This window comes from Drosophila takahashii, chromosome 2R, assembly GCF_030179915.1.
Source record: "Drosophila takahashii strain IR98-3 E-12201 chromosome 2R, DtakHiC1v2, whole genome shotgun sequence".
In the NCBI taxonomy this organism is placed as follows: domain Eukaryota; kingdom Metazoa; phylum Arthropoda; class Insecta; order Diptera; family Drosophilidae; genus Drosophila; species Drosophila takahashii.
The window spans coordinates 32,399,617-32,418,405 of NC_091679.1; the positions used below are offsets into that span (position 1 = coordinate 32,399,617).

General features: G+C 45.5%; 3 protein-coding genes across 8 annotated transcripts in view; all 3 read left to right on the plus strand.

Annotated features, from left to right (window-relative positions):
- LOC108061444 (putative inorganic phosphate cotransporter) overlaps positions 1-18,789 on the plus strand; it is a 62,845-nt gene that overhangs the window by 43,585 nt on the left and 471 nt on the right. Inside the window, exons 1-3 of one of the 2 annotated variants that reach the window (XM_017147624.3) lie at positions 16,887-17,227; positions 17,440-17,576; positions 17,638-18,729. In XM_017147624.3, the coding sequence (XP_017003113.3) occupies positions 17,206-17,227; positions 17,440-17,576; positions 17,638-18,729 (1,251 nt within the window). In that variant the 5' untranslated portion in view covers positions 16,887-17,205. Of the gene's footprint in view, positions 1-16,886; positions 17,228-17,439; positions 17,577-17,637; positions 18,730-18,789 lie in introns of those variants that run through there. The other variant, XM_070214023.1, reaches the window with a different exon arrangement.
- LOC108061450 (arginine kinase) lies at positions 1,650-12,687 on the plus strand. Of its 5 annotated transcripts, XM_017147633.3 has the most exons (17): positions 1,650-1,856; positions 2,320-2,480; positions 2,542-2,853; positions 3,433-3,606; positions 3,671-3,762; positions 3,979-4,135; positions 4,482-4,874; positions 6,357-6,536; positions 6,789-6,935; positions 7,028-7,181; positions 7,268-7,425; positions 8,122-8,242; positions 10,812-10,883; positions 11,347-11,880; positions 11,942-12,205; positions 12,267-12,364; positions 12,419-12,687. In XM_017147633.3, the coding sequence occupies exons 1-17, from the start codon at positions 1,778-1,780 to the stop codon at positions 12,599-12,601; spliced, it is 3,279 nt and encodes a 1,092-aa protein (XP_017003122.3). In that variant the 5' UTR covers positions 1,650-1,777; the 3' UTR covers positions 12,602-12,687. The 5 variants fall into 5 exon arrangements, with proteins under 5 accessions (XP_017003122.3, XP_070069205.1, XP_070069206.1 ...); XM_070213104.1 differs by lacking the exons at positions 4,482-4,874; positions 6,357-6,536; positions 8,122-8,242; ... (2 more) ...; positions 12,267-12,364; positions 12,419-12,687 and having other exon boundaries at positions 1,655-1,856; positions 10,812-10,844; XM_070213105.1 differs by lacking the exons at positions 4,482-4,874; positions 6,357-6,536; positions 6,789-6,935; ... (6 more) ...; positions 12,267-12,364; positions 12,419-12,687 and adding an exon at positions 4,203-4,238 and having other exon boundaries at positions 1,660-1,856.
- Positions 13,049-16,432, plus strand: MFS1 (Major Facilitator Superfamily Transporter 1). Its single transcript, XM_017147625.2, has 4 exons — positions 13,049-13,159; positions 13,711-13,847; positions 13,906-14,988; positions 16,009-16,432. Exons 1-4 carry the CDS (start codon positions 13,138-13,140, stop codon positions 16,285-16,287), a joined length of 1,521 nt encoding a protein of 506 aa, XP_017003114.2. The 5' UTR covers positions 13,049-13,137; the 3' UTR covers positions 16,288-16,432.

The window sequence follows — 18,789 nt, forward strand, 5'->3', positions numbered from 1 at the left end:
GGCAGGACGCTTTGACCTGTACCTCCTTCATGTACAATGGGCACTACTTTGTGCTCCCATTCCGATAATATGGCCATTCGAATTCGAAAAATCGATTCGTTTCGCAGCTAATTGGTTTGTTTTCAACGTGTTTCTTTTTTTTTTGGGCACTAACCCTGCAGCAGGCAATGTCCTGGTTCAGGCGTAGTGCAAAAACAGGTCCTGGCAAATTGTAAAGCAAATAAATAAAACATAGAACCCGCATGTGAGACACACAGGTTGTGACTCTCAGTGACGCCCCCAGTCCAAGCCCCACTTTGTCCCCGATTTCCCGGGCTTTCCATTGAATATGCACACACGCAAGGAGCCCAACAACTGGTCAGTCCAGCTGGGCAGGTGCAATTGTCCATTCAGACGTCGTTGAACTCGTCAGGACAACGGTTCATCCAGCGCTGGGACTTTGGAATTTCAGAAACCCATCCTTTTCAGTGCCAAGTGAACGGATATAGCCCATGAATCACGACTGGGGAGATGTGCAGAGTCGCGGACTCTAGTAACTCACTGGATTAAAGTACAACAAAAAGTTCTCAAAACACTAGCAAACTATGCCTCCGAAGAGGCGAAGGAGGTTTCAGGGACTCTACTACCATTCATCGCCACCCAAAGGTGAGTACGAAGTGAATACATTCATATTCATTCATCCTAATTGAGGGAAATTGTGGTGACAACACGCCAAGGAAAGGTGCTGAGAAGTTCTGTGTTTTGTGTGGCCAAAATTTGCATATTGCGTGCCGTTAAGGGTGTCAGCTCAACAAGTTACAATGCCAGGGGATCCGCGCGGTTGATTGCCACATTAAGTGGCAAACACTAATGCGCCATTTCCGTGGCACTTTCGAGCGGTTTTTATTGCCACTCAATCGTGTGTGTGAGTGGAATGGAAATTTAATGATTCACTGCGGCCAACTAATTTACATGTCACCGCTCGAAAGGCAGTCGGAAAAATTCCTCAAGGTGTTTCGGCCCAAAAATAGATGGAGCAGAAGACCTTGACACATGAGCTATGTGGGCGTAAGGGCTAAGAAAATAAACGGAAAGGTTCTGGCTAACAATTTCCCGTGGTAGAGGAAGTCTCCTGAAAGTATGCTTGGTTTTTCAAGGAATGCTAATGGAAGACCTCGGCATTTTCACATATAAGAAGCAATTTTTCCTTAGAGAAAAGTATGCAATGGAAATTCTTCCATTTCTATTCAAAGATAATAAAGAAGACCTCGCCACTTAAGGTAAAATCTAAATGGAAATTTGGAAGAATTTAACTTATACTTTGCCATCGAAATACCGTAGAATTTTTCCCCAAGGAATGCAAATCAAGCTCGAATCAGTCAAATGGCATTTCTATTTCCACATATTTGTTTTGGTGGAACTCTAGTGAAAATGTTGACTCTTTTGCTTTATATAACACACCACAAACACATCCAAGAGTTATTTATTCATGTCTGAAGTTGAAAGTGCGCGAACAGGACGCAATTATTCCTCCTTGCGACCATTTCGCTTTGACCACAACACACCGAGAAGCCCGAATTCAACACCTTTCGTTGCGGCCAACAAGAATTAGTTGGCCAACGCGACTCAAGCTGGCCAGACGCAAAAAATAGAAACAGCTAGTAAGCAGGGAGAAATTAATCGAAAGGCAAGTAGGCGGGGTACTGTAATTCCTTGAACTCGTCACATAGCCACAAATTTAACTATACATTTTGGTAATCCCTAATCTCAATTCCCAACATATCGAATCTAAGCCAGGATGTTTGCTCCCATTGCAGTCATGCCGATGAATGGACAGGCGGGTGGACAAAATGGACGCAAGCGTCGCGATAACGAAGGTGCGTATTTGTGAATGGATGGTGTTGAATTTCACATCCAGGTGTTTGATTTCCAACTGCCTCACTGAATCTTTAATTTAACGGGGCGGCAGAGGGGGCGTTACCCACTTCGGCAGTGCGAAAAAGTTTGGCGCCGACCTTGAAGCATTTCAAGTTGGCAAAGTTTTCCCCTTTTCGCCCGGCGGAAATTGTCTCAAGTTTCCACTAATGCCACTTTAAGCGGGCTGAAGCCGGAGTCACAAACTTGAACATTCATTGCATTTTATTTTCGTTTTAATTTAGTTTTCAGTTTCGGCTTTTCTTGGCTTTTTTCGGCAAATTGCATGCTAGCACGAACGAGGGCGAAAATGAATTGGAAATCGCAATCGGGTCGCGGATCGTGGGACTTGACTCCTGGCTTCTGGGTTTTGGGGGGCGGCAAAATTAATTTCCACGTTTTCAATTTCCATTTCTCGGCTAATAGATTTCTCGGTGAAGTTATCCACCATTCGGATCTGGATCCACGAGAAGGACATTGGCAAGCTGACGCGCATTTTGTGGGCGGGCATGGGCAACCGCCTCAGTCAGCAGGCCAGCAACAATGGGCGTGTGAAGCGCTTCCTGGCCGCCGTTCCCCATGTCATGGTGAGCAGGAACTATAATACCTGTTTAACACCCAAGGTGATACATAAAATGTATACAACAGAATGCCATCAAGGATCTGCATCAGGCGGTAATCGACAACAATCTGGAGACCGTTCAGGCACAGCTGGAGCCGCCGGTTCCCCACGCACTGGTCACCTGCAAGGATGGCAACGGCCTCAACATTATCCACAAGGCCGCCGGGCTGGGCCACACCAAGATCCTCGAGTATCTGGTGGGCATTTGGCCCGAAGGCGCCCACGAGACGGACATCACCGGGAAGACGGCGCTCCACTGGGCCGCCAGTGCCAAGAACAACATGAGGTGCTACACGCTGCTCACTCAAGCGGGCTGCGATGAGGAGGCCGTCGATTATGTGAGTGGGTTGCAGGGTTTTTTTTGAATCGAAGGTGGTTTTGTAGGACACAAATTAGGGTCATTTAAGGTTATTTTAATAACCCTATTTTAGTTGGTAGGACTCGGGGGTTCTTTTAGGGAACCGAAACCGATATTACTTCCAAAAGGAATTATTATTGGTAATTGCTGAAAATTAACGTGGTTATTTCTTTGGTATAAAAACAATTTTTTTTAGACCGACATCATTTTGAACATTTACTAAGAGGATATAAGTATTGAATATTGCCGTAAACTGTGGTTATATTTATTAGAAAAGATTCATATTTTTAAAAGCAAGAGTTTCCGAAAATGTGTTTTCCATCAATAGAAGTTTTTAAGTTTTTGCTTGATTTACTTGAGTTACTTGATTTTTGGCAAAATTTATTATAGACAATTTCTATTACAAACCTGGTTATAAGGCTAAAGTTTCAAGAACTATATATTAAGTAATTAACTTTTGACCAGAAATCGATGTGTATAGAGTGGTTTCTAGATGGTGGCTTTTGTTTGGTATTTTTGTTCGGCCAGCAATTAAAATGATTCATTGCGGCAATTTCAGAAAATGAAAACTCCCTCGTACTACCGCCACAAGCCGCACGAAATCGAGCGCGCCTTCCTGGTTTATGTGCCGGATGCGCCGCGCGTCTCCCCCGACAGCGCCACCGATTGGGAGGCCTTGAGCGATGACAGTGGCGCGGTGGACAACGGAGCGGGTGGAGATGCCGGCTCCAAGGTGAGTGGATTGTCTTTCACCAAAACCAAGCCAAACCAAACCAACTCCCTCTTCTCCTCACAAGAAACTGGACATCAAGGTGGCGCCGTCCGTGAACGGTCGCAAATCGCTTGACGACAGCCTTGAGAACACCTCGGAGCTGGACACCAACGATGGGTAAGTGGGTGGGCGAATGGATGGAGTCATCAGGTATCAGGCTGACCGCTTGGTGGGTCTTAGACCCCGAAAATTAGCCCTAGGTTTGGCTGCCTTTTGCTGGCTAAGTGCTGCGCTACCTTTTTATGATTTCTGTGTTTTTGGTGTTTGTGTTGGTTTTTTTTTTCGTATGGGGCATGGCTTTGAGAGAGATTCTTTTGCATTTTGAAATCGCAGTACGAGTGCCAATGACGACGATGACGATCTGTCCAAGGCGGATGTGGAGCCGGAAGCGGAAGTCGTCTCGCCATTGCAGCGCCGACCGGAAACGCCGGCTACATTCAACACGATCAATGGCGATGGCGACGGCGATGGCGAAGAAAGCGAGACCGAGGTAAGTAATCCCGCCTCTTTCCCTACTTTAGTTTTCCCATTTTCCTTTTTTGGCTTTCAATGGCTAGCGGTTTGCTTGCACGTTTTGAAAATGGCTTTCGGTGTTTTTCGCAATTAAATTACTTAGCTTCTTTTTGGGGGTCGGAGACTCTGTGAAAGTAAGCCATTGTCGGCGAGAGCCTTTCCCTTTCACCTTTCTCTCGGCGGCACTCGCTGCGCTTTTTGTTTAGTGCCCCCAAGAATCCCCCAATTGCTGTACATATACATAGGCTGAGATCGAAGGACCGTAGTCGGAAACTGTTGAATCACTTGGAAAGCAATCAGTCGACAATTGTTTACTTTTACAGAATATTGCAAGAGCTGTAAGCGCAGATGCAGGAGGAGGCGGAGAGGAGGAGGAGGAGGCTGAAGGAAACGGAGTTGGGCAGGACGAAGGAGAAGGAGGTGGTGAAGGAGGAGGAGAAGCGGCGATCGTAGAGAATGGCGGAGATCATGGTGAGGCCCCGGAGGAGGAGAAGCCACCCGAGGAGTCTGCTGCCGATGGTGAGATCGAAGGAAACAAAAAGACTGAAGGGGAACCGGAGGAGGAGGAGGAGGCAGCACCTGCTGCTGCTGAGGAGGCGGTGGATGAGCCGGAGAGCCCCGAAGAGAACGGAGCGGAACCGGAAGTGGCCGCCATGTCCGCCGGGGACGAAGAGAAGGAAGCCGAATCGGAGAACGACAACGATGACGACGATGAGGTACAGATGGGCGTGCTCTAAGTGTCCTCGAACGTTTTGTAGTTTATTCACGTTTATTGTGTGTGCCGTTCGCTCAACCCATTTACCCCCCTCTTCAATATGTGAACCTGTAAAATGAAAAGCAACGCAAAAATCAAAAATCCAAAAAAAAAAACAAAGAAAATAAGCTAAAAATTCCAAAAAAGTAATACCCTTATCAATCAGCTGCAGCAGGCACTCAAATTCCATTCATACTAATTTGTTTTACCACTGCAAGAGCCACAGCAACAGCAACTTCAACTTCAGCCGCAACCCAATCAGCAGCAAAATGCGAAACTTTAGCAATCAACTTCAACATAAGCCCGCTTAGATAATGAAATAACCGAACCGAATAGTGAAATTCTTTATATATCTCTATACATATACATACATACCTACCATATATACGATATATCTTTTGTAAAGCAAGTGTTATGTGCCCCTCTTTCGAAATACAGTTTGAATAACAATATATCTAGCCGTAGCCAATATAGTAACAGTAACCAATTAAAAATGGAATGCAAAACCTGCAACTTGTGTCTTTTGTTTATCGTTTTTCTATTGCACACCCCGAACAGAGCAGACCTGCCCAACAATCCGTTATCCGTAACCCGTAATCCGTAACCCGTAATCCGTGTGTTTGTTTCCATTTCCGTTTCCGCATCCGTTGTTTCCCTTTCAGTTTCACTTGTGTGTGCCATTGCCTTAGATCGAATCAATGCCAGTGTCTGCCCCCAATTTGTGCCTATCGATTGGCTGAAATCAGCAGCTGTTTACCCACAGATAGACTTTATAATAATGCACTCACTCCGACCGATATATATAGAGTACCTACATTCATATGTGCAGGCCAAGTCGCTCGCTTTCACTTTCGCCCGCCTGACATTTCGACTGGGAGACTGAATGGGAGGTTGAGACTGAACTGAGGTTGAGGTTGAGTCGGGTGCGGAGTCGGTTCTCAACTGTCAGAGGCATCCAGTTGTTGGTGGGTCCGAATGGGAACTGAACATGCAAACGTCAAAACAGTTGCAGGCATTAGATATTTGATATTTGATACATGGCAAATATACCATATATTGCATTTCCCCCTGCGATTTGTTAAAGATACTGGTGGGCGGTGTTTATGGCAGTTATAATAACTATTTTCAGCTGCATTTCAATAAAAAAAACTGGGCAAACGAGGCGTATGCGTGATATTGCGTATACGCCATACGTGGACTTTCGAACGAGTTAATTTAGATTGCTTGACAGGCCAATTAATTTAAATGGTTTATGGCTTAATTCTTATTTTATAGGGGTTCAGAACTGGCATTGTCACCCGTAGCAGCACTTAGTCCTTGTAAAAAACGTAAATGTAACCATGTTTAATGTATTTATGTGACTCTGCACCTTGTAGCCATGTCCAGTTATCACAGTCCAAAGAAATAAACATAAATTCTTAAGTGGTGAAATAAATTTGAACAGGATGTTGTAGCGTCGGACAGCAGAGGAGGAGCGCCGCCGGAGGATCAGCGGCCAGGAGGTGGAGCAGCAGCGCCGGAGGACGACGGCACCGAGTCCCTGACATCGGCCATGGCCATCGAGGGCTTTGTGCAAGGTGCCCCCGAGGATTTTACAGTTCAGTCTCAAACTGCAGTTGATGAAGTATACCATGCTAACCGTTTCTATCTGCCTATCTATATCTATAACTATCGCCCTCTGTTGCTGGCTCACCTGGCTTGTTTTTGGGTTTGCACCTGAGTCACCCATAATGCAAACCATCGAGTTCCTTTTACGCCCAGTATCATCTCTACTCCATCACCCTTAGCGCTTTCGATAATGCACCACGTTGTCCTTGTATCGCAAGCATCACTATCGCCATCTCATTGGAGATGTTGCTCTCTCGTTTTTCCGCAGGACGAACGCATCAAGCGGATCGTGGAGTCCGGAGACTTGGAGCAGCTGGCCGAGATTGTGCTGAATGGCGAGGGCGGCAGTCTGGTGGGCCTAAAGTCGCAGGAACCGGAAATACAGGCCTTTCTCAACAACGTACCCAGCTATATGGTAAGCTAACCGAGGGAACGGAAGGAAGGAAGAGCCACTTTCTGGCGCACTAATTACGGCATGCATCATATTTCCCACTTTCCCATCGGCAGGAGAAAATACATCGCGTGCACGACGCGGCACGTGACGGAGGTTTGCTGGCACTGCAGCAGGCTCTGGATCGCCGGAAGTTTGCCATTGCAAAGAACGACATATCGCCCAACGGCTCCACGCCGCTGCACGTGGCCGTCCTCTTCGGCCACACGGGTAGGTTTGCAAGTTCCTCCGCCGATTTGTACTTCTATTTATATGATTGGTTCCCCCCATCCGCCCCCCTCCCATCCGCGATTCAGATATCGTTCGCTACCTGGCGTCGCGTTTTCCGGAGACCATGACCATTACGGATAATGACGGGCGAACGGCGCTTCATTACGCAGCCACAATTAAGGACAACGGCCACTTCTACAACATGCTCCTGCAGTTGGGCGCCAATCCAAAAGCACTGGACAAGGTGAGTAGTAATATTTGTAGTACTTGGGGTTACAAAATATGCAGTAATATTTTGCGGGGTGCTGTAAAAATTCACAATGATTTTTTGGTGGATTGTTGGATTTAAAAACCCCAGAAACACTTATCATTCGGTTCTCAGGAATCAGTAGATTTCGTGATATTCCTTGTTATAAATTTCTTCAAACTTCTAGGAAATGATTTCGTATGATCTACTTATTGGGTAATTTTGAAAGTCTTGCTAAAAGTTGGAAAAGATTCCTGTAATTTTCCATTTATGCAATATTTAATATGCAATAAATATTGCTATACATTTACTTAAAAAACTTTATAATGTATTGTATTATGAACTTAAAAACTGTATCTCCTTTTTTTGAGTGTGTCAATTTTCCCAAATTGAACCAATAATACAGTAGTTTGAAGAGAAAACCCAATCGTATAGTAATAATAAATAGAACCGAGCCATTCCTTGTGAGTAAAGGCAGCTGTAGAGTCGCCCAATGAAATTTCAAATGACAAATGGAAATTGTTTTTAAATTACTCACCACAAAACCGAACTGAAAAGTGGGCCAAGGTCCCACTTGACTTTCAAATGTCTGCTGCACCGCTACAGTAATCAATATGCCATAAATTCGTGATTAGCCCAAAAATAAATAATAAACCGAGTTTGATTTAAAATTCAATAACCAAACACACGCAGCTGGGCCACTCAGCCGAGTTTTACCTGGACAAGGACAAGGCGAAAAACATTCTCAACTACACCGAGCTGCTCAATATTTTCGGGGCGGAGGAACTGGAGAACCAGTTGCTCAACGACCAGGGTAAGGAGACCATGGGTGAGCCACCGTGGGCCACCGGCAGCTGTTTTCAAGCGTTCCAACTTGACCGTTCACCAGCACCACCACCCACATCAAGCCACCCAATTCACCACCCCATTCCCCAGGATACCGCTACATGCCGCTTTGCTTTGTCTGTGGCTTTAGTGGCGTTTTTGTTTTCACACTCGCTTTCGCTGCCCACACACGAACATACATACACACACCCACACGCGTATCGTGGGTAAACCGAAATAATTAAATACATTTGTTTTGCCAAGTCAAACATCCGGCTGTGGGTGTGTGTGTGTGTGAGTGTGTGCCACCAGGGGGAGGGAGGGGGCGTGGTCGGAGTTGGGAACTATAAACTAGGGGCTAACTGAACTCGGCGCGAGCTTGGGCCAAGTCAGTCATCGATTTTCAGTCGCCTAGTGCACACACTGCGTATACGTGTTGGATACTCCGCGCACTCGATTAAGGTCCGCTAAAATGGAGGGAAATCGCAATGAGTTTTTCAACGAAATCATCGGCAATATTGATGAGATCTTTGGTATGTAGGCACAACAATCCCCTTCCCGCCTCCAGCACCTGCGCCTTTTTACTCTCAATCACCTCTCAATCACCCCACAATCCCTTCATTCGTATCCATCATGATCTCGGTGTTCGTATCTGTGTACCTCTGTGTCTTTGTCTACGCTTTGGTGTGTGCGTGTGTTGATTGATAAACGTCAAAAAAAAAAACCATTATAACCTTTGCTGCTCCGGAAATCCACGAAATCCATGAAATCCATGGGCAGTTCCCGACGATCTGCACAGTGCCCGGCGGGAGTTGCAGGACGGCGAGATCTCGAGGACCCTGGAGCGCTGCTACAGCGTCATTTCGGAATCGGGCAAACTGCTGAGCGGTACGACGGCATCGGCTCTATCGCATCGCAAGCCCCTGAGCGCCTCCTCACTGCAGCTTTCGGTGACCAGCTATCTGAGCCGATTTCTGAAGCGCGGCGTCTACGACAAAATCAAGCGACGCCAAACCCGACTCGATCACAATCTCTTCGACGTTTTGTGGCCTGCGATGCGGAAGACCTCGAAGGCTCGCCACCTGGAGGAGGACATCAATAGCGGGATTATAGCGCCAGATTTCGATGTGTTTGTGGTGTTCCAGGAGTTCCTGGTGCCGCTGCTGAAGGATATGCATTGCCTGAGTATCGATGCGGATTTCAAGCCGCAACCTCGACTGGCCTACTTCCCAATGGACAATGGGGAGCGACTCAATACGGCTGCCTTTGTCTTTGACGATGAATCCCTGCTGGTCACCCGTTGTCTGGTCGAGGTGTCCAGGAATCTGGATCAGCTGGAACTGCCCTTGAACCTGACCATTGGCCAGCTGGAGCAGGCGGAGCGTCTGATGATGAGCAAGATATTCACCACGCACTTTGCCGACGCCATTGGCGAAACGGATTCGGGCAACTACTACACGATGACCGAGCTCTTGGAGGCCGATTCGGAGGTCACGATGATGCTAAGCAGTCTGGGCCTGATGATTCCCCTACTCGACACCCAGGATCTGGTGCAGGCTGCCGAATCGACGGCCTTCAATGGAGCCCTTTGGCCTTACGGCAGGGGTGTTTTTGTTAATTCAGCCAACAATTTGGCAGTGTGGTTGAATTGCCAGGAGCACTTGAGAATCATCTCCACCAGCAGCAGCAAGGAACCAGCCGATATGGGAGCTGCCTATACGAGAGTGGGCAGGGCCATCTCGTATCTGGAAACGCAGCTGCACTTTAAGGAGAGCTACCTCCTGGGCTACCTCCAGTCGAGGCCCAGTTACCTGGGCACTGGCCTCAAGATGACCACCATCGTTAAGTTGACCAATCTGATGAAGGAGATGGACAACCTGCGGCACTTGTGCTCCGTGCGGGGTTTGAGTATGGTGACCAATCGCCTGTCGAAACTTACCGTGCGCCTTGTGAATATGCAGAGCATGGGAGTGGTGGAATATGTCCTGTTCCAGGACTACTGCACTGCAGTCACCAATATCCTGTCACTGGAAAAGGACATGTCGCTCACGAACTCCAAGCACATTGCCACCATGCTGGTGAAGATCTTCAAGCGCAAGAAGAACAGCATTGTGGATCGTAACTAGAAGGAAGGTCTAAGGGCCAGCTCAATGTATATATAGAAAAGAAAAGAATACCTCAGCACACTGAACTCTAAATGCTTATACTAAATCCGATCGATACCCGTGCCCTCAGCTTAAACCTCCTCCGCTTACGCTGCGTTTAAAGTTAATCCGCAATCGTAAGTTCCGCCTTGAGTTACACCTACATAGCCGTATCCGTAAACGTGTCTTTCTCGAAGACTGTGATCCTGTCACGATTTTAATATGATTTGCAAAGTCTCTTGAGTTCCACCATCGGCATCCTCATCTTCGTTTGTTTACCCCTGATTCCCGTGCCAGAAAAAATGCTCCCCCTTCTCGCTTTGTGTACATAGATTACTGGGACTCGATCCACTGAATGTGACCGCAGATATCGTGGCCCTTTGGAGTGACTAATCCAGCTTGTTTTCCACACAGGTCAGGCGCAGCCAGTGAGCTTTCAGGCCAATCCCATCTTCAAGACCGAGCAGGGCAAATATCTGGCTAATTGTAAGTATTCTGGAGTTTTGCAGGTTGTTAAAAAACTCATTTAAGATAAGAATTACTAAGCAAAGCTCACAAAATGGAAAATTGTTATCTGAAAAATTAGTTCTTCACTTGCTAGGCCTACACACAAAAAAAAACTTGGTAAAATCAACTGTAATAATTGTCAAACAGGCCCCAATCAGCAAAATTGTCAATTCTACTAAGTAAATAGTCATTTCACAACAACAAAATACACACAATTAGCAAAGACACAAACCCAAAGCAAAAACAAAATACACGTAACTATTTTAATAGTTACGTAACTATCTTTGTTGGTCAATTTTACCAAGCAAATTTTTTTGTGAGTATTATTAACTTGGGTTGCCTTTAAAGAGAATTTTCTATTAAACTTAAATACTTAGATTATCCCTAGGTTATAATAGATGATTTAAAATACATTTATCACTTACAAACTCTCTCTTTTTAGCTCTCGCCGATCCTCTGATTAAGGCCCTCACCGAGATAGCCAACAAGCGACCCAAAGATCCCGTGGCCTACCTGACCAACTACCTCCAGCACTTTATGGGCGATCGCAAGCCAATGACCGAGGTGCAGGTCCACTCGGGTAGCAGCAAGGCCAGTACCAGTTCCACCTCCACCCTGGCGTTGGTCAAGTCGAATGCCAGCTCTAGTCAGAGGATGGCCAGCACTCGAAATGGTCCAGGTCCTACGGATCTCATCGAACAGGACGCACGATCGTTGGTCGAGGAGGAGGATGCGGAAGGAGCGCTGGCGGTTCAGCATATGGAGGAGCGGGATGAGCACGGCCAGAGTATGCTGCATTTCGCCTGTGCCCGCTCCCATCGGCGGGGAGCTCTCTACACTCTAATCGAGGAGTCGGGCATTGACATCACCTACCGGGATGAGCTGTACCGAACCGCCAGGGATGTCTCGCTCCAAGCAAATCAGCCCAACAATGCCGCCGAGATCGATCGATATGTCCTGGCTCAGGCTGTTATAGGTAGGTTAACTATAGGTTGTTCTCCTTATAGGCTATATATATAACTCTCTTTCTGAACCAGGTGACGTGGAACCCTTCGAACAGCTCGCTCTGCAAGGCTACGATCATATTTTAGACATCGAAGACGAAAGCGGTCAGTCCATTGTAGATGTGGTGCAATCGCGACAAAATGAAGCTCTCGGCGAGTTCTTGGCCAATCTTCGGGGCCTGGAAGAGGCTCGCGAAGAACTCCATCAGATGATCAGGGATAACAACATGGAACGCGTGTTGGAGCTGACCGATGTTGCCAATGCCAAGTGGTTGATTAAGACCAAGAATTATTATGGTAAGAAAAGAGGAGCTGTCTTGAAGAGATTATCTTGATATTATCTTAATCAAAACACCAGGTCGTACCGCCTTGCACATAGCTGTGCTAAAGGAGTCCGAGGAAATGGTTCAGCGCTTGGTGAAAATCTGTCCTGAGGCTCTAAAAATCCCCGATAATGTGAGTATATTTACGAGAATTTTAAATCCAGTTCTAAGCTTTTCCCATCCCCAGTTGGAGCGCACTGTTTTGCACTATGCCATGGGAACCAACGCGCTGGAGAGTGTTAGTCGGATTTTGATCCAGAACGGGGCCAAGCGGACCGCCAAGGACCTAAAAGGACGACAGCCAAGCTATTACTTCATCAACAAAGCGGATATTCTACGCCTGCAGGAGGAGGAGGAGGAGAGCCGCTGAGGGAACGGGTTAAGCAATATGTATAGTCTAGAGTACTCTAAGCCGTTATATAGTCAAATAAAGTACAAGTAAATAGAAATACGCTATCATTCGCTATCATGGGTGGCGAGTATGGAGTTTCCAGTGAGAGGTAAGCATTGCCATAAATATACTGAAGAATTCGCGCAGAGCAACCCTATGTACCAATTACGAATGCTTTAAGGCGCCACTGTATTTCGATCACATCCGGATTACATGCGCCTTAGCACCTTAAAAGCCATTCGTTGTCTGCATGCCCGCTTATCCGTAGTGGAACCGCTATCGCTCCTATTTATAAGTACAAACCATCGGTTTCATGTTATTATTTTCATTATCAATATCTTTTTTATGAAGTGCCCTGATTTGCTGTTCATTAAGCGGGTTTTACTTGAAAGCTGATGACGGTTTCGCATGGCTCTTCAATAAAATAGAAGGTGTAAAGCGACCTGTTTGCATTTGAATAGTTGAGTTGTATTTAAATCTTAAGCGTGTGCGGTACAATTTAAAGTAGTGCGGATATGACAGCGGAAATCAATAAGGGTTAGTTGTCCTTAAAATATTTTAAGGATCCAAGTTAAAGTTAAACACATGACAGAAAAACACTCGTGATGGACTTTTAAAATTTAAAAAATTTAATGAAAAATGCAATATTTATTAAATAAATAATATTCTTTGGTAACATTTAAATACGTTTAGTACTTTCTATAATATTAGCATGTTGATAAGAATATTTTCGGTAAACTTAATTCTTCATTTTGCAACGTGGCAACTGTTTTTCGATTATATAATTTTAAAAAGTTATTGTGTAATGTCTTATAGGTTAATTTTTTATCACAAGCTATTATATAATTTCCAACTCGATTGCATACTTCATTCTAACGCCCAAAACCGTGCTCTTAATTGAAATCTAATTATCTTGAAGGGCTATTGAAATCATTCAATTACTTAATCATATCGTAAGGCGTCTTAAATCTTTGACTTAAGTGGTCAACCGTTTTCCTAGAAATACACATGTGATGAAACCCGCCCATCGATGTGGATTACTTTGTGCTAGAGTGTGATACTTATATGATTTATTTACAATCGAATAGGTCCGGTGCTTGGCCAGCGTCATTTGCAGGCCTTTCTTCTCTTCTCGGCGATCACGGTGAATTTCATGACCAAGTTTAATGCTGGAGTGGCGGTTGTGGCGATGACCGATGCCGAAAATACCAACCCAGACTTTCCAGTAAGTCTGAAAAGGGGTGTTCCGAAAAGCATTCAATAAATTCCTTGAATTTTGCCAGGAGTACGATTGGAACGAAATGGAGCGCTCCTACATCCTCTCCAGCTTCTTTTGGGGCTACATATTAACGCAATTTCTGGGCGGATGGCTGTGCAGGCGCTATGGAGCAAGGATCACCATGTTTGCATCAACCTTGGGATCAGCAGTGCTGGTTGTTCTGGTGCCTTGGTGTGTTTCCTGGGGTGGCTGGCAGGCCTACTGTGGCCTCCGGATGGCAATGGGACTGTTCCAGGGCTTCGTGTTCCCCTGCATCCACGCCCACTTGGCCAACTGGTGTCCGGTGAACGAGCGAAATCGGCTGGGAGCCCTGGCCAACATGGGCATTGACTGCGGAACCCTGGTATCCATGTTTGCCAGTGGATTGATTGCTGCCTCCAGCATCGGCTGGCCCGGAATCTTCTACGTATCGAGTGGTGTGGGATTTTTTTGGTGCATTATGTGGTGGTTCCTTGGAGCCGACACTCCCGGGGAATGCAAGTTAATTAGCGATGCGGAACGTATCTACATTGAGGATTCAATTAGCTCCAGTCACAAGGCGAAGGAGTCACAAGCCGGTGCCATTCCGGTTCCTTGGAAGGCCATCTGGACCTCGGTGCCTTTCTGGGCCTACATGATCACCAAATGCTGTCAGTCATGGGGATTCTCCACCCTCCAGACCGAGATGCCTGCCTACATGAATGGTGTCCTGCTGATGGACATGAAGAAAAACGCCCTTTATTCGGCGTTGCCCTACTTCGCCTCGTGGGTGATGGCGGTCGTCTACCTGGTCATCGCCGATATCCTGCTGACCAGGGGCATTATGTCCATCACTGGCATTCGCAAGACTATAAATTCGATTGCGTTCTTTGTGCCCGCGGCTGCGCTGATTGGAGTCGGCTTCCTGGACAGCGACCAGAAGACCCTGGCAGTGGTGCTGATGTGCACCAATGTGGGAATCAACGCTGGTTCCACAATTGGCAGTACCATAAACACCATCGACTTGTCACCGAACCATGCTGGTATTTTAATGGGAATCGCTAATACGGCGTCAAACGTTATACCCATTATAACGCCCCTCCTCGTGGGAATTATGGTTAAAGATAATGTGAGTATGAATAATTGCTCTACAAGTAACAGGTATAATTACCTGTACATGATTTTACCATCTAAATTATATCCCTTACCGTAGAAAAATGTAAGACAAAAACTTTTTAAAACAAGAAAGGAAGCTAGCTTCGGCCAGCCAAAGCTTATATTTCTCATTAATATTCCGATCGTTCCTATGGCAGCTATATGATATAGTCGTCCGATTTTGATCAAATTAAAATTGAAATTCGGAAATATTTAAAAAGAGTCATATCCTAGAGTAGAAGATAATACAATAAAAACCAAAGAAGCTAGAATTTATTTCCTATTACTTTTCCATTAATTTACCGATCGTTCCTATGGCAGCTATATGATATAGTAGTCCGATTTTTTAAATATTTAATTCGAAATTCAGAAATATTTAAAAAATAACATCCCCAAAAGTAGAAGGTAATATTTCAAAAAACACCGAAGCTAGAATTTTTTTAACGTTTTCTTTTCCGATCCTTCCTATGGGAGCTATAAAATATAGTTGTCCGATCCGGTTGGTTCCGACATATATACTACCTGCAATAGAAAGAACACTTTTGGTAAAGTTTCATCCCGATAGCTCAAAAACTGAGAGACTAGTTTGCGTAGAAACAGACAGACGGACAGACGGACGGACAGACGGACGGACAGACGGACAGACGGACATAGCTAGATCGACTCGTCTAGTGATGCTGATCAAGAATATATATACTTTATGGGGTCGGAAACGTCTCCTTCACTGCGTTGCAAACTTCTGACTGAAATCATAATACCCTCTGCAAGGGTATAAAAAATGGTCACCTTAAAAATATTTAATTATTCTATAGAATCTAAATGTTCTAGCTAATACTAATGATCCTTACCGAGAACATATGCTTTATTTAACCGTGATCCAGAATTCGGTGTAAATGACCTAATTCAACTTTTTACATTCTACTTCACAAATATTTAATACCCTTCCAACAAGTAGTTCGTATAACTCATAGTTCTCAAATTTGTTTATTTCCAGCACGATCGTGAGCAGTGGCAAATGGTGTTCATCATATCCGCAGTGATCTTTGTCGTGGGTGACATTATCTATCTCGCTTTCGGTCAGATGGTTAGTCAACCATGGGATGCACCCGACTTTTTGGACAAGCAACGCTCGGCCAATCTACAAGAAGAGGGAAATTCCAAGGCTCTGGAAGCAAAGCAGAGCGAGAAATTGGAGGAAGAAAAGCGTAAGGAAAGTGAAGCTGGCTTAGAGAGCAAGGAACCCAAAAATAATGATCTGAAAGATGAGCTGTGAGATCTTGGGATCTAAAGATCGATACAAACATTTTTTACTCAAGGCTGGTCCGAAACTTTTTTGACAAAAGTTTTTTATAAATACAATCAACATGTATTCCTATTAGGTAACATAAGTTATAAATATAAAATCTTATGAAAAAATACTATAACGCATTAAATACGGATTCTTGCAGCTTTTTTAGGCAAAAACAGATGATATGTGCACGAGCCTATTATCTCATTGCTATTATTTTCTTTGTAGTATAATAGTTACATAGTCAAAACACAAGAAGTGTATGAAAGGTCTCCGATTAGCCGCTCGTGCCTGGCGCCCTGATTGATTTGAACTTTCGCTATCAGTCGAGGTGCTTCACTCTTTATCTTTCGAAAGTATTGGGGGATGGGGTTTCCAGTTAACGTCTGAAGGATACCACGGGTATGCGTGATGCAGATAATTGGCCATGACCGATGATAAGATTAAACTTAAGCCTCTGCCACTGAAGAGGTTGAGTAGATAAGGCCGCTCTGCCGGACAACAGTCGAGTGTGGAAAATCAATGACGTCTTAAGAGTTATACGACAGACTTTAAGGGGGCCTTTCCCTTTCCATCAGTATCGCATCCGGATTTCAAGCGCCGTACCACCCACCGCCTTCAAAACCACTCGTCTGACGCTATCAGTGGTCCGTTGTGGAACCGCTATCGCTCCGCTTCGCCAGTATAAATTCTCACTTCCATTGTTGCCTTTTTCCTTATCAATATCGTGTTTGTGAAGTGCTCTGATTTGGTGTCCATTAAGCGGGTATCACTTGAAAACTGACGGCGGTTGCGATTAGCTCTCCAATAAAATGGAAGGTGTAAAGCGATCTGGCTGCAGGTTAGTAGTTGAGTATAATTTGGATCTCTAGCGTGTGCGGTACAACTGAAAGCAGTGCGGATATGACGGCGGAAATAAATACGGGTTAGTGAAAGGTCCTAAAAGGATCTCAAGACCTAAAAACTAAGTACTAGTGGTTTTTTTGGTCCTTCAAGCAAGGGAACATTTTAGCAGTACTAAAACCTTATAACAAAATGAAGTTTTGGGTGCTAAATTTTAGTTATTTGTTGGCTTTTTAAGAAATTTAATTCAATTCAGTCCCACTAAAGATCTTATTATTTTCCCCCTTTATTCAGGTCCAATGATTGGCCAGCGACATTTGCAGGCCTTTTTGCTGTTTCTGTCGATTGTGGTCAACTATATGGCCAAGTTCAATGCTGGAGTGGCGGTTGTGGCAATGACAAATGCCGAGAATACTAACCCAAACTTTCCGGTAAGTTTGAAGGGGTTTACTGCCATGCAATTTAGTTAACTAGCTATCTGATTTTCGGCAGGAGTACGATTGGAACGAAATGGAGCGGTCGTACATCCTCTCCAGCTTCTTCTGGGGCTACATATTAACGCAATTTCTGGGCGGATGGCTGTGCAGGCGCTATGGAGCCAGGATCACCATGTTTGTGTCCACCATCGGATCGGCTCTCCTGGCTCTTCTTCCCCCCTGGTGTGTTTCCTGGGGTGGCTGGCAGGCTTATTGCGCCATTCGGATGTCCATGGGTCTCTTCCAGGGCTTCCTGTTTCCCTGCATCCACGCCCACTTGGCCAACTGGTGTCCGGTGAACGAGAGGAATCGACTGGGAGCCCTGGCCAATACGGGCATTGATTGCGGAACTCTGGTGGCCATGTTTGCCAGTGGATTACTGGCAGCCTCAAGCGCTGGTTGGCCCGGAATCTTCTACGTGTCCTGTGGTGTTGGGATTTTCTGGTGCATCATCTGGTGGATTTTCGGAGCCAACACCCCCAGGGAGTCTAAATTTATCAGCGAAGCGGAACTGAACTATATTGAGACATCGATCAACTCCAGTCGCAAGGCGGAGGAGGCCGAGGAGAAGGCGACTGGAAGAATTCCGGTTCCGTGGAAGGCGATTTGGACCTCGGTGCCTTTCTGGGCCTTGATGATCACCAGATGCTGTCAGTCATGGGGATATTCCACCCTCCAAACCGAGATGCCCGCCTATATGAATGGAGTCCTGCTGATGGACATGAAGAAAAATGCCCTTTACTCGGCTTTGCCTTATCTAACCTCCTGGATTATGGCCTTTGTTTACCTGATCATTGCGGATATCCTGCTGACCAGGGGCATTATGTCCATCACTGGGATACGCAAGGGAGTGAACTCGATAGCCTTCTTTGTGCCCGCGGCTGCGCTGATCGGAGTCAGCTTCTTGGATAGCACACAGAAAACGTTGGCTGTGGTTCTGATGTGCGCGAATGTGGGAATCAACGCTGGTTCCACAATCGGCAGTACCATAAACACCATCGACTTGTCACCGAACCATGCTGGCATTCTTATGGGAATTATTAATACGGCTGCTAACGTTGTGCCTATCCTAACGCCACTCCTTGTGGGAATCATTGTCAAGGATGATGTGAGTTCTAATATTATTTTTTTAACCAAAAATATAATGATAATATTACATTATTTAACA